The 25,870-nt window shown below is 43.5% G+C and overlaps 1 protein-coding gene across 2 annotated transcripts; it reads left to right on the forward strand.

Annotated features, from left to right (window-relative positions):
• Nucleotides 1-30: 30 nt before the first annotated feature.
• ASH2L (ASH2 like, histone lysine methyltransferase complex subunit) lies at nucleotides 31-25,870 on the forward strand. Of its 2 annotated transcripts, XM_059882161.1 has the most exons (17): nucleotides 31-244; nucleotides 897-963; nucleotides 1,962-2,107; nucleotides 5,335-5,423; nucleotides 5,686-5,780; nucleotides 9,728-9,823; nucleotides 10,526-10,621; nucleotides 11,297-11,372; nucleotides 12,077-12,094; nucleotides 13,518-13,611; nucleotides 14,308-14,525; nucleotides 21,348-21,515; nucleotides 21,808-22,001; nucleotides 22,834-22,926; nucleotides 24,196-24,294; nucleotides 24,978-25,037; nucleotides 25,139-25,870. In XM_059882161.1, the coding sequence occupies exons 1-17, from the start codon at nucleotides 54-56 to the stop codon at nucleotides 25,244-25,246; spliced, it is 1,908 nt and encodes a 635-aa protein (XP_059738144.1). In that variant the 5' UTR covers nucleotides 31-53; the 3' UTR covers nucleotides 25,247-25,870. The 2 variants fall into 2 exon arrangements, with proteins under 2 accessions (XP_059738144.1, NP_001192402.1); NM_001205473.1 differs by lacking the exon at nucleotides 12,077-12,094 and having other exon boundaries at nucleotides 46-244; nucleotides 25,139-25,869.

Here is a 25,870-nt window from a genome sequence, read left to right on the forward strand (position 1 = left end):
TCTCGCGCGAGAAAGAGGTAGTATTCTCGCGAGAAGTCTAGAAGGCGGCAGTGATGGCGGCGGCGGGAAGCGGACCAGGACTGGGAGTGAGCGCAGGACCAGGCCCGGCAGCAGCTGCTAATGCAACACCGGCAGAAGAAGGGGAGACGAAGCAGGCAGCAGCCGTAGCGGCCGCTCCAGCCGGAGAGGGGACGTCTGCTGCTCCAGCCTCCGCGGAGCCCGGCTCCGGAGAGGCCGAAAGCGGGTAAGGCACCCTGCGGCCCGAGGAAGACGGGGGTAGGGGGCGGGAGGCCGGTCCCTTCTGAATCCCGCCGCTCCCGTGAGCACTCCCACCATCCCTCCTCCGAACCTAGGCCTGGCGGCCAAAGGCTCGCCCTGCCTTTACCGGGGCCTTCGTCCCGCCCGCCGCTATACCCGTCCTCTCTGAATCGTATCTCAGGCTACGCCCCTTTGCACACCTTTCCCGGTTTCTCGGCCTCCCTCCCACCCCTAGCTCCCCCAGCAGGGGGTTGGTAGCTCCCCCGCCCGCTTTTTTTTAGCAGGAACCCTTCAGAATTCCCAGAGAGGGAAACCACTTTGTACTGCCAGGCTGGAAGGAGTATCGGTCCCTCTGAAAACAGAGATGGAGAGGTGCATCTCTGCGAACCTCCCCAGGGACTAGTTCTGTCCGCTGTAGACTTGTCTGCAAGGGCGGTTAAGGTTTCCTTGTGCCCCACGGGCTTGAGTTCATCTTGGCCGCCTTCTTCCTAATGCTGAGCATCCTGTCTGAGCATCGGCTTGGCTGAAAAAGAGTAGGGATGTGAAGTTCAGCTGTACTTGGATCATCATCTTTGGGAATAGGCGTTTTCAGGTTTTCTTCTGAAATTTCTTCCATGAATGCTCTCCTTATTTTACAGTGATGCAAACTCGGTTGATGTAAGTGGTGGCTTGGAGACAGAATCCTCTAATGGAAAAGATACACTTGTAAGTATTTGAGTGTTTCTACTGCACAGTCAATAGGATTGGTTTTTTAAAGAGTTTGTGTGTCCACCCCTGCCCTAGCCGCCCCTCCATTCAGGTCTTTTGTTTTCTTTACATCCGTGATGCTGTGAATTTGTAGGGAATGGGCTCCAACAGTTCAGACTCCTTTCCTTTGGTTCTCACACAGTGTGCTGCTCTGGGTGAAGCAGGCTGGCGCTTCAGTTGAGCCCAAGTACATTTCAAGTACTTTTCTCTTTGACGTCCTTCTTTTTCTGATCCTTTTCCGTCATACGTTTCAGGAAGGTGTCTCAGCTGTTAGTGTTCTTAATATGCTCAATACACACATAAATTCTCTTGGCAAGAATCTTGCCCTTAACTTGATTGTTTACAATGATGCCAACGTGGTGGGTAACATTGTAGACTCTTCCAGTTTTGTTCTGCAGGGTATTCATTTTTGAACAGTGCCCATTTCTTTGAGGAGAAGGCAATGGCCTCCAGTACTCTTGCCTGGAAAATCCCATGGACGGAGGAGCCTGGTAGGGTGCAGTCCATGGGGTCGCTAAGAGTCAGACACGACTGAGCGACTTCACTTTCACTTTCATGCATTGGAGAAGGAAATGGCAACCTACTCCAGTGTTCTTGCCTGGAGAATCCCAGGGACAGGGGAGCCTGGTGGGCTGTTGTCTGTGGGGTCGCACAGAGTCGGACATGACTGAAGCAAGTTAGCAGCAGCAGCATTTCTTTGATATCTACAAGATTACCTTTCTTGTAGATTTGCATGTATGTGGCCAAAGGAGCAGCTCTTATGTTTTCTAAAAGGCCTAGAGAACATGTGGGGGTACCCTTCTTCTCTCCCTTTGCACTGGTCATTTTGGCAAAGTACTGGAAAATAGCAATTCCAGGCAAAAGGGTTGTTTGTGTTTTTTTTTTTAAGTTTTTAAGCGAATCAAAAATACAATCAGATCAACTGACATGATTCTCTGATGGTTCTGTGGACACAGGAAGGTGCTGGGGATACTTCAGAGGTGATGGATACTCAGGCAGGCTCCGTGGATGAAGAAAATGGCCGTCAGTTGGGAGAGGTAGAGCTGCAGTGTGGAATATGTACCAAATGGTTCACAGCAGACACCTTTGGTATAGATACCTCGTGAGTATTTTTCAAAGTCCTTTGTGAGAATTGCTGTGTTAAATAGTAGATCTCAACATGTCCAACAGATGGTCCCACTCCAAGGATCGAACCCAGGTCTCCCTCACTGCAGGTAAAGATACCATCTGAGCCACCAGGGAAGCCCAGTTAGGTGTGTGGGCAAATGTAAATGCATAGGATTTCCCATGACTCCTGATTCTGGTTCAGTGAGTAGTAGGATTTGAATCAGAAATTGTTTTAATAGTCTGAGCATGTTTTTAGTCTACTAAGGGCATTGCCCTTAATAGGTAGAATGGTAGGTATTATCTTTGTCTTTGTGCTTAGGAGACAAAACTGCAATTACAAAGCATTACATAAACAAATCTGAGACAGTACCATTTAAGCCTTGTATTGGATATTGTGGATTTGGGGGAAAGGATTGGCGTACATGGTGGATAAAGCCTGATGTCAAAAATTTGAGATGGCAGGTGCCTCTTCATGCCTGACATCCTTTTTCCTTTTGGTTTCTAACTCACTCCCTTTAGGTGTCCTGAATTCTCTGCTCAGCAAAATCAATTTCCAGTCTTTGCCTCTCTCCTAGTGAATTAAAATCATATTAAGAATTTGAGAATGAAAGGCTCCTTATTCAGGAGATTCAGTCAACAGCTAGCAAGAGAGCATTACTGACTCACTGTCTACCGAAATGACTATACTGCTGGCTCCCTTGGGTGTTCTTTCCATATTCAAATAAATTTATATAAGACTATCTCAAAAGAGGGCTGCATTGTTTGTTCTGAAACTAACGTCCCTTGGGTTGGTTTGTGAAGAAATACCTTCCTTTATAATCTGTTGAATGCCTTCTAGTTAAAAAGTTAAAAGTAGTATTAATATACTAATTAACATGTGACTGTTGATATTGAAGGATTGAATGTTTTAAACAGAAAGAAAAATACTGAGTGGTCAGAAGAATTGATCTTGGTAGAAAGACCTAAGAGAAAATATACAAGCTGGTCAGTTAGGAAAGACCTCAAATTGGGCCACTTTCACAAGGAGAGTTTATTTGGATAAACAGGGCCTAGGAAAGGAAATTTACCAGAGAGATAACTCGGAGGGATGCAGAGACGAATCAAACCATAGTTCAGAGGTTTGCTGGTGACCAGTGTGTACCTGAACTTGAGAAGTTACACCTAAAACCCAGTGGGTTGGACAGATTATCTTTTATGGCAGATGGAGGGAGTGAGTGAGTGAGCTAGCAGGGTATGAAAAAAACTGCTCTAACCACCTGATCGTGTTTGTTAATAATTGTACACCTGCCTCTCTCTCCTGTAAATGAGCTTACCACAACAGGCTGTTTGCAGAAGGGGCTGTAGAGAGAGGTACAGGTGAGGGAACTTGATCTTAACATTCATAAGGATGTTTCTTACTTCCTTGAATGGTGGTGGTAGACACACACCTGGAAACATCTCTTTAAGGATACGTTAAATTAGTTTCGGCAGAACTGAGCTGAAGATAGTCGCACAGTCATGTCCGACTCTTTGTGATCCCTTGGACTGTAGCCCTCCAGGCTCCTCTGTCCATGGAATTCTCCAGGCAAGAGTACTGGAGAGGGTTGCCATTTCCTTCTCTAGGGGATCTTCCTGACCCAGGGATTGAACCTGGGTCTCCTGCACTGCAGGCAGATTCTTTACCAACTGAGTTTCAGCAGAGTCCACGATAAACCTGTCTTTATTTTGATTTCTTCTTTTCCAACTTAAACCAGTCTTTGGTTTCTCTGTTGCTTTCTCCTTTGCAGGACCAAGCTTTTCCTATGCTTTTCCAGTCACCAGCACAGCCACCACGCTGCACTAAGGCACGGGTCCTGTTAGCCCCCAGTTCCTTCCACCGGCTTCTCTGCCTTCAAACAGTCAGGCCTGCTTTTGCCCCCAGCTCATCTCTTAGGAAGTGAGCTGACACCTACCAGGAGTCTCAGTGGTTAGGACTCCTTTCACTTCCTGCCCCCTCACTTAAAATCAGCCCCTAAGCTTAACCAGTTTCTTTTCTTCTTGTATACTTGCTTGTCCAATTTTGTTATTTCACTCTATGTGAGGCCTTTTTTTTTAACCTTCTGTAACTGCTGAAGAAGCTTCTCACATATTCCCTTTTCTAATCTCTTCCTCCCTTCAGACCTGTTCTATCACCAAACTTTCCGCTTTCACTACATGGCTTCCCCTTCAAGGTGTTCCTGTTACCCACAGAGAAAATTCACTTCCCCAGGCATGTGAGGCCTCTGCTACTTCCTACCTTTCAAGCCTTTCAGCATATCTCTGACAACTCCCCTCCCCTGGTCAAACTGGTGTGCACCAGATTGCCCCTTTGCCTCCAAATTTGCAGTTTCTCATCTATACATGAAATAGTTCACCTACAGAAAAGAAAAGCAACTTGTCTTTCCAAATCCAGTTCATAATTTGTGTCCTCAAAAAATCTTCCCTAACTCTTAAATCTGAAGTTACTACTTCAGTCCTTTAAATTCTTAAAAACAGGACTTTCCTGATGGCCCAGTGGCTAAGACTCCACATTCCCAATGCAGGGGGCCCAGGTTCAATCCCTGGTCAGGGAACTAGATCCCACATGCCTCAACAAAGATCCCGTGTGCCACAACCAAGACCCAGAGCAGCCAAATAAATAAATATTTAAGATAATAATAATGTGAAAGAGAGTGAATGTTAAAAAATAAGTAAATAAAAAATAAATTCTTAAAGACGGTCATCTGTAGGATTCATTTGGTAATGAGGCAGGTAATGTTTTTTGACTTCTGTGTTGTTCTTGAATAATTATTTACATTTTGAAGTTAATCTTTTTATACCTCTGTCTGCCCTTTCCAACAATTTTATTGACACTTTACAAAGAGACTTAAATATAGATATTTCAGTGCAAAGATATTCAAAGAGACTGCTTTGTCTTCTTCCACAAGTGTTTTTAGGTGTTTAAAAACTGTAATAAACTAGCCTGGATAGGGGCTCCAGTCAGAGCCTGCCAGATGTTGAATCAACTGTGGTGGATAATGTCCTGCTAAATTTTTGTGACAGAAAAGTTCAGCTATTTGTAAAACTACAAAGGGCCTGTTTTGGTACCCTTTTCAAGTTTTAAGAGTGTGCTACTATATTAGCATCATTATCTAACTTTCACTGAGGGAAAGGATCCCTGTTGATGTACTTCTTTGAAGCGTGTGTTCAGAGGTTCACTAATGTGCGGAATTTGGCGTTCTCCAGATCCTGCCTCCCTTTCATGACCAACTACAGTTTCCACTGCAACGTGTGCCATCATAGCGGGAACACCTACTTCCTCCGGAAGCAAGCAAGTAAGGACGAGCCCTGGAGGGCTGCATGGTGACCTCCTCTGGTAACCGGCAGAGAAAAGGGATCTGGGCTCAGCCAAGTTGGGGAACCTCTGCCACAAGGCTGGTAGAATTTACCTTGGGGCTTAGCTCTGGATGCCTGCTCCTGTCCATTTTAGATCACATGATGCTGTAGTTGTTAATCTGTGGACCATCTGGTTGAATATTCCTCTGGTGGCAGGAATATATTACTACAGTAACTCTTTCTTCCTTTTTGCTTTTATAGACTTAAAAGAAATGTGCCTTAGTGCTTTGGCCAACCTAACGTGGCAGTCCCGAACACAAGATGAGCATCCAAAAACCATGTTCTCCAAAGATAAGGTAGAGATAGAATTACTGTCATTGCAATCATGCCAGAGAAGCAGGAGGAACTTCTGAATACAGTGGACCCTTGAATAGCACAGGTGTGAACTTCACTGGTTCACTTACATGTGGATTTTTTCAGTATATACATACCACAGTTCTACACAATTCAAGGCTGGTTGAATCCTTGGGTGTAGAACCATGAATACAGAGAGCCAACTGTAAAACTCTAGGAGGATGTTTGACTGTGGACAGTCCAGTCCCCCTAACCCCATGATTTTTCAAGGGTCAACTGTACAGCCTGACAAGTTCTTTTCCCCCAGTTTCTATGAATATATGACTGTAGATTCAGTGATTCCATTTTTCTCATTTCGTGTGATTTACTAACTTCCTGGTGTGTGTTCATTATGTCATTGGCTTAGCTCTTAGAAGGATGAATCTTTAAATAGTTTTGATTGGCTTTACAGAAGCAAACAATTGTCTGTTCCACGATTAATAATCAGATTTTGAGGTGAACCTTCTCAGCTTAGTTTGAGCTGTTTTCATGGATGCCTATCATAGATTTTGTTAGGGAAAAGGTTGACTTATTAAAAATATATATATATCCTTTATTGTTAAACCACATGACTAAAGTCAGTATTTAAAATTAGATGGTCAGCCCATCCGTGAGTCTTTCAAGACTGAAGCACCCTCTCACCTTCTCTCTCCACATGCTGATATTTTCTATTCTAGTCAATGCTAGCTTTGACCTACAAGATTGATTGTATACCCCACTAATTGACTGCAACCTACAGTTTGAAAGACACTGGCTGGGGACTCCCCCTTCCCTGGTGGTCTAATGGTTAGGACTCAGCTTCCACTGCCCGGGGCATGGGTTCAGTCCCTGATCGAGGAACTAAAATCCCACAAGCCGCATGACTTGACCAAAAGAAAAAGAACAGCACTGGTTGGTATAGGGTGTTTAGTTCAGTTCAGTTCAGTTCAGTTCAGTCGCTCAGTCGTGTCTGACTCTTTGCAGCCCCCTGAACTGCAGCTCGCCAGGCCTCCCTGTCCATCACCAACTCCCGGAGCCTACCCAAACCCATGTCCATTGAGTCAGTGATGCCATCCAACCATCTCGTCTTCTGTTGTCCCCTTCTCCTCCTGCCCTCAATCTTTCCCAGAATCAGGGTCTTTTCCAGTGAGTCAGCTGTTCGCATCAGGTGGCCAAAGTATTGGAGTTTCACCTTCAACATCAGTCCTTTCAAAGAACACCCAGAATTGATCTCCTTTCAGATGGACTGGTTGGATCTCTTTCCAGTCCAAGGGATTCTCAAGAGTCTTCTCCAACACCACAGTTCAAAAGCATCAATTCTTCGGTACTCAGCTTTCTTTATAGTCCAACTCTCACATCCATACATGACAACTGGAAGAACCATAGCCTTGACTAGATGGACCTTTGTTGGCAAAGTGATGTCTCTGCTTTTCAATATGCTATATAGGTTGGTCATAACTTTACTTGCAAAGAGTAAACGTCTTTTAATTTCATGGCTGCAATAACCATCTGCAATGATTTTGGAGCCCCCAAAATATAGTCAGCCACTGTTCCCACTGTTTCCACATCTATTTGCCATGAAGTGATAGGGACCAGATGCCATGATCTTAGTTTCTGAATTTTGAGCTTTAAGCTAACTTTGTCACTCTCCTCTTTCACTTTCATCAAGAGGCTCTTTAGTTCTTCTTCACTTTCTGCCATAAGGGTGGTGTCATCTGCATGTCTGAGATTATTGATATTTCTCCCAGCAATCTTGATTCCAGCTGGTGCTTCCTCCAGCCCAGCGTTTCTCATGATGTACTCTGCATATAAGTTAAATAAGCAGGGTGACAATACACACCCTTGACGTACTCCTTTTCCTATTTGGAACCAGTCAGTTGTTCCATTGTTTAGTGAGACCAGTATATTCGGGATCAGACTGAGGAAGGCCTTTTCTGCTAAACAAACAAGTTAGGGCTTAATCCTGAAAGCTGAGGGAGTCATCAGAGGGTCCACCTTGCCCCTGCCCAGCTTTTTTCCTATATTAAAAAGAATGCGTTTAAACAGAGGTGTGCTATGATTAGATTTGTTGCTTGGTTTTTTTCCTTCCAAATTGTTATTTTGAATTTTTCAAATATACAGAAAAATTCAGATACAACAATAAATGCCTGTTTATTCCTTATCTAGATGTGCCTGCTGTTAATATTTTGCTGTGTTTGCTTTATCTACCAATATGTATATTTTCCCGATAAGCTTATATGAGACTTAAGGCTTACAAGTATAATATCTATAAAATTGTAGATATTATACTTTATCCAGTGTTCTCTCATAACCACAATACAATGACCACACTCAAAAGAATTAATGTCAGTGCAGTTTTCTTATAGTTTGTGTATTTTGTGTATACAGTGTACATTTTCTCAACATTATTGTCTAAATAATGTCCGTCATAGCTTTTTCTTCCAGCCAGGACCTGATCAAGGATCACACATTGAATTTAGTTGTAATGTCCCTTTTATCTCTAGAGCAGTTCCTTTTTTCTTTTTGGTTTGCTATGACATTTGAAATTTTGAAGAGCCTAGACAGTTGTTTGCCATGATGTTCCTCAATTCGGATTTATCAACTTGTTTCCTTATGACTAGGTTTAGCTTAAACATTTTTGGCAAGAATATTATGTAGGTAGTATGTGTTTTTCTCTGTATTCCATTAGGAGACATAAGACATTGCTCTGTTTTATTATTAGTGATCCCAAATGTGACCACTTGATTTCTCCACTGTAAAGAGACTCTTTTTCTTTGTAATCATTAAGTAATTTATGGTTAATACATGGAGTTCGTGTGAATATCTTGTTCTCGCAACCCTTTCAAGCAGTGGTAATTGTAACCACTGATTATCCTAACCTCAATCAGTTAATGGAGTGGTCCTTGTACAACAGAATATATTTATTGGTTACAGTTCTTTTGTAAAGAAGAGCCCCGCGCCGCCCCCCCCCCCGTCCTCCCCGGTCATTGTTGTTGCTGCTGTTTGTCTTTAGTTTTAAGACTCGCTGATTTTTATAGTCCATCATGGGATTTCTGGATTTCTGATGCTCAGATCTGACCAGTGTAGCCCCATCCTGGCTGACTTCAGACACTTTTTGATATGTCCCTATCAGTCTGAACTCTTCTTACCTTCTCGAACAAGAAGACGTTCCAGTCTTCCCTTTTCCGTTATACTTCCCCTAATTCAGCCTGGCTCCTTTGAGTAAAGCTTCCATGTTCACGGAACTTAATCTGGTGAAAGACGTTAGTGGTAGGTTGGGGCAGGTGGCCTAGGGTGGGAGGATGTTGGTGACAGAGGATGAAGTTCAGACACTGTGTTAGTCGTGTAAACAGAGGCTGGCGAGGACCACAGTTGGAGCAGGAAGGAGGCCTGATTGGTGAACACTTTCTGGAATTTTAAAGTTCATTTGGTGACTGCTGAGATGTGCAGGTTGCATGAGAAGGATGAGGGTGACTCCGTGTGTCAAACCTGTGATTCTGGGTGATCCTGAGTGCGAAGAGCAAGAATAGAAATCTGCAGAGCAGATTTGTGAGGTGAGGTTCAAGGTCAGTCCTAGTCACAAGGAGTCTGAGGTGCGTGCAGGATGTCCAGGTAGAGATGTCCCCAGCGCGGAGGAGCAGGAGCTCAGGAGAGAGGACACCAGGAGACGAGGGCGCATCTTTTCCCTTTAACCGGATCATAAGCCCTGTGTGGCTAAGAGTTGTATGTGCTTGTTTGAAATTCCCCACAACTTACATGTTGTTCACATGCAGTTATATATTCATTCAGTTATTAAAAGATGAGAACCATGCATCTGTCTTTTGATTCTGATGAGATCTTTGAAAATGCAGCAGTTTTGTGTGTGTGTGTGTGTGAGCATAATTTTGAAAGCAGCTATAAAAGCTTTAATATATTTTGTTTTAAAAATCAGGATATCATACCGTTTATTGATAAATACTGGGAATGCATGACGACCAGACAAAGACCTGGGAAAATGACCTGGCCAAATAACATTGTGAAAACTATGGTAAGTCAGTTAAAATTGACTAGACTCAACATTTAGAAATCCAGTGTTCCTTGTAAGAATTTATACTAGAAATTATATATATGTATATAAATAAATGGATTTTGTTGGGTGTTTTTTTTTTGATGGTGTTCTCACTGAAATAATGTGATGACTAAGAACAGGAGAACAACAGTATTAAATCTTAGTAATTGTAAATTTTAATGGTTTTCACACTAAATCAGTAAGTCGCATGTAGTCTTAAGTGAAGATATGGTAGTTTTATGTACACTGCTGAATGCTTTGTCCATTGCACTTTGGCAAGTATAGTTTTATGCCTAAATTGGAGACAATTGTTTGATTTAAAAAAACAAACTTTATTCTGTACATTATTGTTGTTAGACTTAGAGCACCTGGGGAGACATCAGCGCAAGCTGTTACCACTGTGTATCTCTGTGAGGTGTGGGGATGAGTGAGTTATGAAGGATGGTGGCTCTCATTTTTTCAAGTTTCTCTACTGTTTGTATTTTTTGACGGTCATGCATTAGTTTTCTAATCAAAGAAAAACAGTACTGGTGTGTGTTGGTTTTTTTTTTTTTTTTCAGGGGGCAGGGTGTTGGTGTTGAGATTTGGAGATTACACCTAGGAATTGGGAGTTAGGGGTTAATCATCCATTCAGTGTAAATATAAAATTTCCAATAACACTAAAATACTGTTTCCTTTTAGAGTAAAGAAAGAGACGTGTTCTTAGTAAAGGAACACCCTGATCCAGGGAGTAAGGACCCAGAAGAAGATTACCCCAAATTTGGCCTTCTGGATCAGGTACGTTAATTGGCTTCACAGGCCCCCATTTGATTTTTAAGCCACGGGGACAGAATCAGGCTGTGCTTACATTTGTGTATTTGCCACTTAAAAATGCCTATGACCCAGTGGGCTCCAAATAAATGGTTCTTATTCCATGTGAAGGAAAGAGCACTCACCTTAAACTGGGAGACCGGTGTGTTAGTTGCAGCTCTTCCTTAAAATGTTGTGACTTGACACATACCATTTGTATCTTTTTAAACTTCCATGTCCTCACTTGTAACACAAATACGCCATTGCAAGTTATTTCTGATTTTCTCTCCACCTCAGATTTCATAGAGATTCAGATTTCTGTCTTTTCTTGTAAAATGTGAAGCTCTAGCCACACTGGGCCTGGATTCCCACAGGGAGGTCTGCCCTTGGTCCTCTACCACCCCTCCCCATTCCCCCTCCACCACCCCCAGCCTGGCTCAGCCTGATTCTGAAAGCACTTCCATCCTCACCCTTGGCTGCCTCACACATGTGACTTGCTGATCCCTGAAGCATCTAAGTTTGGGACCTCTGCAGGCTTCAGAGTCTAGGTTGCCATTCTATTAGAATTTCTCCTGGGTTTTTTTTTTTTTTTTTTTTTTTTTAGCATTGCCAGGCTGGTTTGATTAGGTAGCCACCCTCTACAATTGAATATTTTCCCTCTAGGATCTTAGTAACATCGGTCCTGCTTATGACAACCAAAAACAGAGTAGTGCCGTGTCTACCAGTGGGAATCTAAATGGTAAGTGTTTAAATATCTCATGGATGAAATGTTTGTAAGCTATTGAACCCACATGTGCCTAGAATTGGGCAGTTTTGGGGCTGACTCTTAACTAGGTATTTACTAAGATGCTTTAAAGTCCAAATCTCAGTTTTTAGGGGCTAGCCATGGATTTGAGCTATGGTAGTAGAGGAGAAATTTTTGTTACTTTACACTTGGTCTTAAGTGAAACATTTAACATAAAGCAAAGTACAATTTTAAGGTCAGATTTACTAAGTTTATATTCGACTCCCCATCTGTATCTTTATAACTAACAATTTAGGTTCACATACTTTGCACTCAAATTTTCCTTAATTCTACTGTTATTTAACTTCCTACCCATCTTCTAATTTTTCTTGCCCTAAATCTTCAGCTTATGCACATGACACCATTTCTGTGTTGACCACCCACTGTAGCATGTTTTTCTGTCTGACCCATCTAAAAGCAGGACAGCCCTTTGCTACTAATGGCAACACATTGAAAGCAGACATAATGGGGAGGCAGCCAGCTCTTCATCTGACATATGGTGTCCTTACCTTCTCTTCTGGAGCCATAGGGTCTTAAATATGTAACCATTTCCACTGTTACTAATATAACTAAGTGTGCTGTTCATCTCTTTATGTTATTTTTCCCCTTTTTGTTACAAGTTGACAAATGAATACACGGTGCCACTTCTGTTCTTACAGGTGGAGCCTCTTTTGGAGGTGAATTCCTCCTCTGTCTTCTTTCAGCCTCTCAGACTTAAGTATTTTGTGGTTTGGAAAATGCTTTTTGCTGAGTTGTGATAGAAGCTGAAACTGAGTTAAGACTGTAAAGCCTTGTGGAGTTGGTGGCAGTAGCACTGGATATGAAACAGTAGTTCCGGTTTAATGTTAGTAATTGGAAGCTTGTACGTTGTCATATTCTGCCTGACACGGCCAGCAGCCCCCTTAGTGTTGCTTGTTTTTTTCAACGTGGATCTAAAACTTGTCTCAAAATTATTGGAATGCAACGCCAATAAAACCTTAATAGTTTTTTGATTACGGTAACAAACTATAGAGATGTTGATGTTTTAACAGTTCAACATTAAGCCTTTTATGAGGACAGGGTGACACCTGATATGTTCATAAAAGGAAGTTCAGCATAAATCTGGTCCTGTCTGTGCAGAATATGATCTGCCTTCAACGTCTTGATCCTCTCTTTATTGCAGCAGAACTGCTGATAATTTCCCAGCTTGCCCCAAATTAAGATACAGTACTCCATGCAGTTGTTACATAAAGGTGTTTTCCTGCAGTTCAGGGATGTTTCCTGGAAGTTGGAAAAACAAACTAATTGAGAGGAATGACAACTGGACAGAAATTTCAAAGTACCTATTTAAATGCACAAGGTAGTCTTCCTTGTGGCTTTTAGTATGTAGCTCATTTTTTTTTTAATTTATAAATTCTTTATTTTCCACAAGCCAGATTCGTCTAACCTAAATTTGATGTGTTGGCACAATTTTAATAATTGTAAAGATTGCTGACTAAATTTAAAGCCACCTTTCCTGCTTGTGTCATGTACAACCACACCAGATGCCTAGCAGCACTGAAGAGAAACACCTTTTTAGTATTTCTGTTTTTTGTTTCCACGTTTGGTGTACTTCTGTTTTGCTGGAAGTTCAAGTTCAGCGCTTTAGCAGATCCTGTGCCTCTCTCATGTTTATGGACTATGCCGTGTGTAGTTCATGCAAGCGAGCATCCCTTCAGTGAGGATGTTCTCCTTATGGATGTTTGTATTGATTTGAGTGGGAAAAAACTATCCACGCAGTTACTTCCAGCTGTGGGTGTCTGCAGTCTGAATGAGTGAAAATGCATTTGTGTCACATCCTTGGAAAGCGTTCCAGGAGTTGCAGTTCATTTAAGAAGCGAAGGGCACAGCTGTAACCCAGGTTCATTAGTGCTGGGTTCACTGGAGTCGCTGCCAGAACCCAGTATTCTGTGCTGGGAGCCACCCAGCAGACTCAGGCGAACCAGGGTGAAGTCCAGTATGCTTCTGGGAAGGAAATCCTGTGGTGTCACACAAATGCACGCTGGGAGTGTTCGTCCCAGGGGAGAGTCCCACGGGGTGCCTGTCACAGCTCACTGAAAGGGATCTGCCTTCTCTTCAAAGGAGGAATTGCAGCAGGAAGCAGCGGGAAAGGCAGAGGAGCCAAGCGCAAACAGCAGGACGGCAGCACCGCGGGGACCACCAAGAAGGCCCGGAGGTGAACACCCCCCGCACCACGTCAGAGGGCTGCAGAGCCCCTCAGTGAGGCAAGAGATCAGCGTCTGCGGGCACAAGCCTGCCCCTTGTTCTCAAATCTAAACAGATTGAGGGGTCAAGTAGCCCCAGACTAGGTGCCCTGTTCAGGGAACTTGTCTGTAAATGAAACAGCCCCAGGGAAGCACCCTGTGGTGATTGACCTGGGAGTGAAGTTCCGCTAAGGCATCTTGAGAAAGGATAGATGGACCACAGGCAGTGAAAGAAACCAGTATTGAAGGTCAGCTCTTACACAGTAAACTTCCTGCCTGTCCCCCTGATAGCTCTTCCCTTCACTTTGTTCAGTACTGGGGTGACGAAATCCAGGTCATTTCTTATTCAGACTGGAAACAGGTTGTGGGTGTTCATATCACTGAGTTTCTGTTCTTTAGTCGTAGTAATAAACATGCTGCAGGAAACCGCCCTTGTTCCTCTGCGCCCTGTCTTCCCTGGCTTAGATGCATATTCAGATAAAGTAGTTCTCATTTCCCCATCTTGCCTGCAGAGGGCAGAATGATCTATTTGAATAATGAAAAACATTTGAAGTTGCCGGTGTTCCAGTTGAAACTGAATACAGCAGAGGCCTGTCTGACAGAATTGAAGGCACGTGAGCTAGAGGAGGGGGTTGTAGTTTCTTGATTTTATTTTTTCCTTTCTGCAGTGACCCTTTGTTTTCTGCTCAGCGTCTTCCCCCTCATGGCTACCCCTTGGAACACCCGTTTAACAAAGATGGCTATCGCTATATTCTAGCTGAGCCCGATCCCCACGCCCCTGACCCTGAGAAGCTCGAACTCGACTGCTGGGCAGGAAAACCGATTCCGGGAGATCTCTACAGAGCCTGCTTATATGAACGGGTTTTGTTAGCCCTCCATGATCGAGGTGGGTAAGCTGTTAATGTTTGTGCTGGGCCCTGTGTTGCTCAGAACTACTATCGTCAGCTCTGTCCTGTCTAGAATTAGATGGACTTGCCAATCTAATCCTCACCCCGTCTCTAACTAGGCTCAGCCGGAATGCAGGAAGTCATTTCCTTCTTTGTCTGTCCTTATAAGCTCTAGCCATTTATATACAGATACTTTTTTGTTTTTAATTTTCTATTTTGAACTAATTTTAACTTACAGTAAAGTTGCAAAAATAATAGAATTTCCATATTGAAAGTGAAAGTGTTAGTCGCTCAGTCATGTCCAACACTTTGTGACCCCATGGACCATATAGCCTGCCAGGCTCCTCTGTCAATGAAATTTTCCAGTCAGGAATACTGGAGTAGGTTGCCTTTTCCTTCTCCAGGGGGTCTTCCTGACCCAGGGATCGAACCTGCTTCTCCCGCATAGCAGGCAGATTCTTTACCGTCTGAGCCACCAGGCTGCAAAACACAAAATACTAGAACTTTCATATATCTGTCGTCAAACTTCTCCTAAGGAGTTTCTCCTTAAACAGCCACAGTACAGTTATCAAAACCAGGAGATGGGATTTCCTTGGAGGTCCAGTGGTTACGAATCTGAGTTTCCACTGCAGGGGGCGAAGCTTCAATCCTTGGCTGCTCAGCGTAGCCAGAAAAACAACAAACCCAGGAGATTAACATTAGTAAATACCATGAATGAAGCTAAAGACTTTATAAATTTCACCAGTGTTCCACTAATGCCTCTTTTCTAGGATTTCACATTGCGTTCAATTATTTCTTCATAGTCCCTTGCAGTGTTAATCAACTACTTTTTGAGTGTTCCTCAGTGAGGGTCTGACTGACTTTTTTTTCACATTTAGACTGTGGTTGTACACTCCTGTAAGAGCAGTGCGCACATGGATCCTTCCTACTGCATCATCTCTATAGGCTTGTGATGTCCGTGTGTCTTGTTATCGATCGTGTGGGCACAGTCATTTGGCTAAGGTGGTTTCTGCTGGCTCTCTACTCTCTTTCCCTTTGTAGTTAATACATATCTTAGGGAAAGATCCTTCAAGGTTATACAAATATCCTGTTTCTCTAAAGTTTTGCCCACTAATTTTAGCATCCATTCACGGATCTTGTTGTTAATGTGGTGTTTGCCTAATCGTTTGCTATTTCTTCTTTTCTCTATTTAATTATTTAATTGATTATTTGTATCACTGTGGACTTAACACATATTTATGTATTTTGTAGGCTATATTTTATTTTGTCATTCAAATTACTCCAGCTTTGGTCATTAGGAGCTTCTTCAGGTTGGTTCCTGTGGGGTTTGGTTTTTTGGAAGTATAATTGACTTAGGATATTAGTTTCAGGTTTATAACATAGTGGTTGGGTATTCTTAGAGATGATACTCAAAGTTATTACAAAGCAATGGCTGTGTTGTCTGATGCCGTACGGTGTATTCTCATAGCCCGTTGGGTTACACATGGTGGTTTGTGCCCCTTGGTCCTCTGCCTGTATCTTGCCCGTTCCCGCTTCCTGCATGCACCTCTGGTAAGCACTAGTATGTTCTCTCTATCTGTGAATCTCTTTCTTGTTTCACACATTCATTAGGTGTTTTAGATTCCACGTAAAAATGATAACAGAATACTTGTCTTTCTCTGACTTATTTCACTGAGCATAATACCCCCCGGGTCCATTTAACATTGTTGCCAGTGGAATCTCTTGTGTCCTGTTGATAAGCCCCCATCGTTTATTTTCCCTTACTTGCGTCACAAGTTGTTTGTTTCTGGTTCATCTCACATTTTCTATGCTGCAGGCCAAGTATCAGCTTCTTCTCCAGGGAACCCAGATTCCTTTGATTGGGGAAGCAGCCTCAGAAGTGAAGATGTGAGCGTTCTGTATGCTCGCCGTTGCGGGGTGGTACTCCGGGCTCCCTCGGTGGATCCAGGTGGAAAATACGTGTCTGCGTCGTAACGGACACACGTACATGGCCTGTACCGAGTTTACTCTGCCACCTTGGATTTTAATCAAACACTGTAGGGTCTGCAGCCATAAAATTAAAAGACGCTTGCTCCTTGGAAGGAAAGCTGTGACAAACCTAAACAGTGTATTAAAAATCAGAGGCATCCCTTTGCCAACAAAGGTCCGTATAGTCAGAACTATGGTTTTTCTAGTAGTCATGTATGGATCTGAGCATTAGACTATAAAGAAAGCTGAGCACTGAAGAATTGATGGTTTTGAACTGTGGTACTGGCAGAGACTTTGTGAGTTCCTTGGACTGCAAGGAGATCAAAACCAGTCAATCCTAAAGGAAATCAGTCCTGAGTATTCATTGGAAACACATATGCTAAAGCTGAAGCTCCAATACTTTAGCCACGTGATGTGAAGAGCTAACTCATTGGAAAAGATCTGATGCTGGGAAAGATTGAGAAGGGGACGAGAGAAGACCAGATGGTTGGATGGAATCATTGACTCAGTGGAAATGAGTGAGCAAACTCCTGGAGATAGTGAAGGACAGGGAAGCCTGGTGTGCTGCAGTCTCTGGGGTCACAGAGAGTCAGACATGACTGAGAGATTGAAAAACCACCATAGAGTCATCCAACCTCCCACCTTTCTGTTTGTAACTTCTTTCTGGAGCAGTGAGAAACCTGACTAATTATCTACAGCACATTTTCTTACTTATTCATGTCGAATGTGCACACAGGGTGGTTTGAGAATTGCAGACCACTGTAGGAAGCATTCACTAACGAGATTACAGCATGTGTGTACAGCTCTTTCGGTCTTGGCCTTGCACTGTCCCGTGTGGATACTGTTGGCTTAGTTCTTTTCCTCCCCACCTCCTTCAGCGTGGTCACAGCTTTCATTTGTGATACAGGTAGGCTTACTTGTTAGTGTTGGTATGCCATTGGGGTTCTCCTGCACACTGGGGGCGTGTGTGTGTGTGTGAAGGGTACATGTGACATTACCGGGGTTCTGAGAATTACTGCTGTTCACTGAGGTTTGCTCAGTGTCACTGCCTCCTCAGCCCTGCTGCCCGCCCTCATTTCTTCCTTTTCCCCTGCTGCTTTCCCACCCACCTCTGCACTTAGCCAGGCTCTTTAGTTTCTAGTTCATCCTGGCTGTGTTTTTTCTGCACAGACGAGCACACACATGTATTTCCTTTGCTCTTTGTTTTTTTGTACAGAAAGGCAGCATACTGTAGGGAGTCTTGCATTTTGCTTCATGCAGTTACTCCAGACTATTTCAAAGAGCTCGTCCACTTTTTTTTTTTTTTTAGCTTTATGATATGCCATTATGTGGATGTACATGGTGTATTCAGCCACTCTGAATATAGGCATTTAGGTTGTTGCTAGGATTTTGGATTGACAGAGAAGCAGTGGATAGCTTTGGTGTGTGTGTGTGTGTATTATTGGTGGTGTATTTTCCAAGGTAGAATTCTAGAAGTGGAATTGCTGAACCAAAATAAGTATATATGTAGTTTTGTTCAATATTGCCAAGTTTCCCTTCAAAAGGTTGTGCTGGTTTGCATTTCCACCAGCAATGTAGAGAATGTTTGTTTCCGTATAACCTCACAAACAGAAGATTTCCTAGGTATTAATTTTGTCCCATCTGAGAGGTGAGAAGTGGAGTCTCAGGATTTTGTGTTTCTTTGAATGTTATTTTCTTGTTTGAGTTGTTACCTTGTGCATTAGGTTTGTGTTTTTTTATTTCCCCTGTTTCTGTTGGGAGTTTGATATTTTGTCTCTTCATATGTTAGGGATGTTAGTTAGCCCTTTGTCTGTGGTGTATTTTCTCCCAGTTTGTCAGTTGTCTTTTGACTTTGTATATGACTTTTTTGAAATGTGAAACTATTTTTTTAATGTATAATAGTTCTTTTAATGGCATAATTTATTCAGTTACTAGAATAGCATTCATTATCCTGTAGAATGGGAAAGTGAATTTAAAGAAACTACTGTTAGACAGGTGTACTTCATGAATTTTTTTTGCTGTTTTTCTGGAGTATTAATGCAAATTCCAGATAGCATATTATTTCACCCATAAATATCTCAGTATTTATCTCCAACAAGGATTTTTAAAAACATAACCACTATGCCATTGTGTTACCTAATGAAGGTGAATAATAGTTTCTTAATTATTCCATACTGAGTTCACATTTCCATGGTTGTTTAAAATATGCCTCTTTCACTTGTTTCTTTTAATTAAATCTGAACACATCCATATAGTTATTTCATTAGGAAGCCCTTCATTCTTTCTTTCTGTTTTTTTTTTAACTTTCTAATTTTTTCAAAATTTATGTATTTGTTGGCCGTGCTGGGTCTTTGTTGTCGTGCGAAGGCTCCTCGTTGCAGTGGCCTCTCGTCCTGAAGCCTGGGCTGCAGAGCACGCGGGCTTCGGCCGTTGTGGTGCGCGGGCTTAGCTGCTCCGAGCATGTGAGATCCACCTGGACCAGGGATCGAATCCCTGTCCCCGGCATTTGCAGGCAGATTCTTAACCCCTGGACCACCAGGGAAGTCCCCTTCATTATTTCTTGAATTGATGCTAAAAGCTGTAACTCTTGTACTGATGCTTGTCAATCAAAAGTGAAGGAGACAGTGAAGTCACTGGGACGTAACCCCTTGGGGTGATGAACTGTTTAGGATTGACTCCTGCTAGTGACAAGCATGCTTTGAGAGTAGGGAAGGGCCAGATAAGCGACGTCCGGGTTTAAGCAGTGATCCTTGTCTTGTTTCACCATTAGCTGTAATTCTGGAGGGGAGAAAAAGAGAGACCATGGGACCTTAGCAGTGACTTGTTAGAACTTAGTGCAAGGATAGTAGTGGCTCCTGCTGCCTGGGCTGAGCCTTTTAAAACTTAACCGTCTATATAGTATCTTTTAAACTTTATTTTGAAGTTATCTCAGATTTGTTTATTATTTTTTAAAGAAAGTGAAAGTGTTAGTTGCTCAGTCGTGTCCACCTCTTTGCGACCCCATGGACTGTAGCCCACCAGGCCCCTCTGTCCATGGAATTCTCCAGGCAAGAATGCTGGAGTGGGTTGCCGCTCCCTTCTCCAGGGGATCTTCCCAACCCAGGGGTCAAACCTGGATCTTTTGCATTGCAGGCAGATTCTTTACGATCTGCTCCACCAAGAGAGCCAAATTATTACTATTTAAAAAAAATATTTCTGTATTTATTTGGCTGTGTCAGGTCTTAGTTGTTGCGTGCTGGGTCTTCACTGCAGTGCCCGTGGGCTTAGTTGCTTCATGGCGAGTGGGATCTTAGTTCCCTGACCAGGGATGGCACCTGCATCCCCTGCATTGCCAGGCAGATCCCCAACCCCTGGACCACCAGGCAAGTCCCCTCAGATTTATTTCTTAAGAGAGTTGTAAGAACTGTAGGAAACTTGTTGGTTTTTTTCCCCTGAACCGCTAGAGAGTAAGTTGCCATGATGTCCTTTCAACCACTGAGAGGTTTATTTTGTGTTTCTTACAGACAGGACGTTCTCCCTGTGTCATCTAGTGCTGCACAGTGATCACTGTAACACTTAGCAGTCTAAAGCAACCAGTGTTCATCAGCCCACGGTTTCTGAGGGTCAGGAATCTGGGGGCAGCTTAGCTGTGTGGCCTGGCTCAGGAAAACTCAGGAGGTTGTCATCAAGCGCCTAGCTGGGGCCGACAGGTCTCTTTCCAAGACGGCTCAGTCACGCAGCTTTGACGAGACGCCCTCAGATCCTCACTTGTGGTCCATAGACTGCTAATTTGTCCTCATCCCTGGAAGCTATGGAGAATTCCATGGACTGTATAGTCCGTGGGGTCACAAAGAGTTGGACACAACTGAGCGACTTTCACTTTCACTGGAAGCTAACTTCTCCCAGAGCAGGTGATCAGGGAGCCATAATGCGTTTGACCCATCTTAAAGTCGGACAGTCAACTCTAACTTCGTTTTATTTGGAAATTGTCACTAAATTCATTCCACACTCAAGTGGAGAGAAATTAGACTGCATCCCTTGACAGGAAGAATATCAAATAACTAGTAGTTATTTTTACACTTACATTCCTATGGAACCAGTACACAACCACCGAAGGCAGAAAGTCAGCGTCTGATTACTTCCATCCCATCCTCAGATGCAGTGCAGGTTTCTCCAGATGATCTGGTGTGTCCATTATAGCAGAAGCATCCAGTTGAAAGTAATTTGCTGCATTTAGTTGTGATTCTGAATTCTGCTTCAGCCTGGAACAGTTTCTTCACCTTTCCTAGACTTTGACCTTGACACTTCTGAAAAAGAAGAGACCAGTTATTTTACAGAGTATCCCTCAGTTTAGTTTCATCTGGTTCCTCGTGATCCAGGTTCTGCATTCTCGACAGGAGAATCACAGAAATGATCGCACGTACTGCGTCCTGTCAGTATGGTCCTCATATGTGGTCATAGATGGTGTTCACACTTGGGGAGCTGAGTGCAGGACATAGGACGATTCTACTATTTTGAAAGCTTGAAATTGTTTCAAATAAAATGTCTTCTAAATCCTGATGATTTAGTCACACATCAGGATCCAAACACAGTTGTATTTTAGGGAATAATATAATTTAACCTGCCATCTTAAATAATCATATATAATAACAAGTGGCTGCTTGACAGTTTTTTTCCTTTTTCTTTCTTTCTCTGCCTTCATCTGTATCTTGAAGTTTTTAATTCCTAAACTAATATTTCAAATTCCTGGCTTGACATTTCTGGTTTTTAATTTTGCTTAACTGGAGGGTAAGAGACTTTGTGTTTTTGTGGCTATTGTCTCCAAAGTATTTCAAATAAGTTGCAGGCTTTTCTTTTCATCTCTATCACTGTAGCTCCCCAGTTAAAGATCTCCGATGACCGGCTGACTGTGGTCGGCGAGAAGGGCTACTCTATGGTTCGGGCTTCCCATGGGGTTCGGAAAGGTGCCTGGTACTTTGAAATCACAGTGGATGAGATGCCGCCAGACACTGCCGCCAGACTGGGCTGGTCCCAGCCGTTAGGTAAGCCAGGGCCGTGATACAGACATGGCGACAGGTGGAGAGGTGTCCACCATCTGGTTGACCGTCATGACTTTGGGGCTTATTGGATTTTGTGGGCATAATGTTCAATTCCTAAAGGTTTAGGTAGGTTGAAGTTCCTAGGAATATTTTTATAATTCACTGCTTGTGAGAAATAGTTTGTTAGCAGTTTGACAAAATTCGTAAAAAATTAAAAAGGAGTAGAATCTTTTCTTTCAGCAGGCCAGAGTAGACTTGCAGTCCTGACTTGCTGTGTATGTTCTTATTGGAACAGGTAACCTTCAGGCTCCCTTAGGTTATGATAAATTTAGTTATTCTTGGCGGAGCAAAAAGGGAACCAAATTCCACCAGTCCATTGGCAAACACTACTCTTCTGGCTACGGACAGGGAGACGTCCTGGGATTTTATATCAACCTTCCCGAAGATACAGAGACAGCCAAGTCACTGCCCGATACCTACAAAGATAAGGTGAGTCTGTCCTCCTGAGAGATCCCTGGGTTTGAAGACCAGTGGCAGCCGATACCTGCAGCTGCATGTTCTCTTGATGCTTATCTTTCCCAGTATTTCATTTTGGAAATTTTAAGACATAACACAGTTCAAAGAATTTAAAAGTAGGTGTCCAAATGCCCAATACCTAGATTCTGCCATTATCATATATTATCCAAGGACTTCCCTGGTGGTCCCATGGGTAAGAATCCACTTTGAAGTACAGGGAACAGGGTTTGATCCCTGGTTGGGGAACTGGGATCCCACATGCCACAGAGCAACCAAGCCCGTGCTCCGCAACGAAGATCCTGTGTGCCACAACTAAGAACTGATGCAGCCAAATCAATATGCAAAAACCATGTTATCCATTCATTCCTCTACCGACCTGGTCACCCATTAATCCATGTTTTTTTAACCCCCACCAAGTAACCTCTGCCAAGTACTTCAGAGGGCTTCCCTTGTGTTTCAGCTAGTAAAGAATCCACCTGCAATGTGGGAGACCTAGGTTTGATTCGTGGGTTGGGAAGATCCCCTGGAGAAGGGAAAGGCTACCCACTCCAGTATTCTTGCCTGGAGAATCCCTTGGACAGAGGAGTCTTAGTAAGGGCCTTTTATGAAGATGTTTAATAAGTGTGTACCATCTGGTAATTCTTAAGATGCACATGGTTCAAAGTATAACAAACCTGACTCTGCAGAGATACTAATTTTGTTCAAAACACAAAGACTCATGCTATTTATGTGAATCTGGCCGTTTTTTTTTCATGATGATGTAGCTGCTGCTTCACTGTTCCTTTTCTCTCTCTCGGTTTTCAAGGCTTTAATAAAGTTCAAGAGTTATTTGTATTTTGAAGAAAAAGACTTTGTGGATAAAGCAGAGAAGAGCCTAAAGCAGACTCCTCACAGTGAGGTGAGTCATGGTTATTAAATGTCAGAAGTAGAAGAATTTGTTCTCTGGGCCCAAGCCCCTTGTTATGAAAGTGAGGGGACTGAGGCCCACGGCGCAGTGGAGGGATTTCTGCTGATACAACAACAGCAGGGCCAACACGCTCTCCTGCCTGCTGTGCTTGGTTCTCCCTGGGGTGCCTGCTGCCGCGAGAAGGCTGACCTGGGTTCTTGGAGAAAAGGATATAAAACAGCAGCTGAATAAGCAACGTCTGCAGGCAGTCGAGGAAGCAAGTCAGAGATAGCGGTCCTTTATCAAAGCAGGGAGCAAGTGCAGAGGGGTGAACCCTGGAGTAGGACATGCTGGCCTTGCTATGTGACCCGGGGCAATAGGAGCTCTGATGCCTTATTCATTGTCTTCTAGAACTTTCCCCACCTCCCTTCTCCAGGGTTGCTGGGAATATGTTTGTCCAAGGTTACAGCACAATCAAAGAAGGGCTGGTGCATCTGGACCAACCACAAGGGCCAAAAATAGAAGGTGGGAGAAAAGTCCTGAGCTGGGGACACTCCTCCATAAAAATGCTGTGAAGCCACCTGTGATTGACAGTAATAGAAGCAAATGTGGGGAAAAAAAAAAAGAAGCAAATGTGGGAGAATACACTTAGGATTCCGCTTGTTTTAGGGAAAAGTAGTGAAGGCAAGCAGTTAATTGAGCCAGAAAATACAGCCAGGTGCAACATAGCTGTTCCTGGGAAGAAGAGATAGAGAACGGTACTTCAGAAAAAGCAGCTTTTCCTGAAGTCCATCTCAGGTGGTTAAGAGAGAAAATTCAGGATAGTTTCAAGAAAGAAAGGATAAAGGAGAATTCTAGGACCTTGACAGAAGACCTGCGAGATTTTCAAAGTAGAAGTGCAGAAGGGAGGACCTGAGTGAGGCAAGGGAAGGGGACAAATAAATAAGCTTAAAAGGGTGTTGCTCCAAGGGGCCAGTGGAAGACCAGCTACTTTTTATAAATATAATGAATAACAAAGTGGAACTATTTGGTGTGAGTAGCATAGGAATTCAGAAACAGATAAATGTAAGCACTTGCTCCAACAATGCATGTAGATATGCAGTGAGAAAACCTAAGATACTGCATAATAAGTGTCAGCTATTGCTGTTAAATGAGCTATGCTATTCTTTGAATTCCGTAGTCGTGCTGCCCACAAACCGCTAGTAAAGTGTCCTCCAGCAGAGTTCATTTTAGTGTGTTCTTTTTTGAAATTCTGAAGTGAAACCATGGTTTTTGTTTCAGATAATTTTTTATAAAAATGGTGTCAATCAAGGTGTGGCTTACAAAGACATTTTTGAAGGGGTTTACTTTCCAGCCATCTCCCTGTATAAGAGCTGCACGGTACGTACCCTCTGTTCATCCTGCGAACATGGCTCGAGAGAGATCGGTGAGCCGTTGTGGTCAGAGAGCCATGAGCTGGGTTCTAGAAGGACGTGTGAAAGGCCTAGGAGTGAGCAGGCAGCGTAGCCCTCCTGTTGGTTCCAGAAATAGTTGGGCACTTCAGGAAGTGTCTGCTTGGGTAGATAAAGATCGCTTGGTTACTGTGCTCCACACCTTTCCTCTGGATGTTGCTGCGTGGCCTGTGCTGTTCAGTGTAAAGGATATAAGGTGTGTATATGCATAAATTAATTTGCTGTTATGTGTCATGATAACCTACCATCATTAGTGACTATTGCTTATATTGATTTTTTTTTTTAATATGATCAGCATGAAGGAGACTGTCATTAGAGCCAGTTTAAAAAAATTTTGTAAAGGCAGTGCCTGGAAGTTTCCATGTCCTTTTACTTGTCAGTAACCACTGCTGAAGTCATACAAGGAAATCTTTAGGTTATAAACAGAAGTCAGCAAAGTCTGTTTACCTGATTCATGATGCCTTGACCACTTTGAGCAATTATTAATGTATACCCTCTGTTCCAGTTGTACGCTGAATATCACAGCTACATTTAAAAGCCTCCCTTGTCATGCTCAGGTTTTCACTACTTTCTTCCCTTTCTTCACGTCTGCCTGGATTGAATTTGTCCCAGGTCTCCATAAACTTTGGACCATGCTTCAAGTACCCTCCAAAGGATCTCACGTACCGCCCTGTGAGTACCACTGAACCCGCCTGCGGGCATCATCGTCTCTGTTACTTCCTGCCGCCGCTGCTCTCGTCTCACCTCACTCTCTGTCCCTTATTCCCCCACAGATGAGTGACATGGGCTGGGGCGCCGTGGTGGAGCACACTCTGGCCGATGTCTTGTATCACGTGGAGACGGAAGTGGATGGAAGGCGGAGCCCCCCGTGGGAGCCCTGACCAAGTCCCTTTCTCTTTGCAGATACAGACTTTCTGGGAAATTGTATTGGGGGGCGGGGGGGGTTGTTTTTGTTTTTTAACTGTTGCAAGTTTTCCCGAAGACCCCACAGAACAGGGCCTCTGCTGTAGTAAGTTGAAGGCCGAGTGGGACTGGGAGAGATCCCTGCCCTTCGTTACTCGCCCTTCCGGGACGGCTTTCCCTGTGCACACCACACCGCAACAGCTGCCGCCCTGGGATCCCATAAGCGCCCCGTGCAAAGGGCTGTACCACATAGCCCACCAGCTGAGACATGCTACTTCCTGTGTTTTCGGAGGACGGGGTCGTCTCGTCCAGTAGCTAACTTATTTAGAGACATTTCCTTCTGTGGGCACTGCCTGCCTCCCACCTGGTTCCCAGGAAGTAGTGGGCCCGTTTCTGAGAAGAGCTGGAATCCACGACTACATTCCAAAGCAGTCTAAAAATGTTTTCCTTTTGGTGTGGGTGTGCTTTTAATTTTGAGATGAACTTTTGAACACTGGGATCTCTGAAACTACTAGGTTCGTAGGACTGTCATTGTGAAAGGCACTTGCTTGCAGCTTTAACAGTGAGAAGCTCTTCCCAAATAAAACTTGTCTTCGAGTGTA

This window comes from Bos taurus, chromosome 27 (assembly GCF_002263795.3).
Source record: "Bos taurus isolate L1 Dominette 01449 registration number 42190680 breed Hereford chromosome 27, ARS-UCD2.0, whole genome shotgun sequence".
In the NCBI taxonomy this organism is placed as follows: Eukaryota; Metazoa; Chordata; class Mammalia; order Artiodactyla; family Bovidae; genus Bos; species Bos taurus.

Excerpts from the sequence above, each read along its gene's own strand:
- ASH2L (XM_059882161.1), top strand. The coding sequence starts at position 54 with ATGGCGGCGGCGGGAAGCGGACCAGGACTGGGAGTGAGCGCAGGACCA. Across the intron at positions 2,108-5,334 it reads ACCTTTGGTATAGATACCTC|ATCCTGCCTCCCTTTCATGA; the intron begins GTGAGTATTTTT and ends GGCGTTCTCCAG. Across the intron at positions 14,526-21,347 it reads GTTAGCCCTCCATGATCGAG|CTCCCCAGTTAAAGATCTCC; the intron begins GTGGGTAAGCTG and ends CTATCACTGTAG.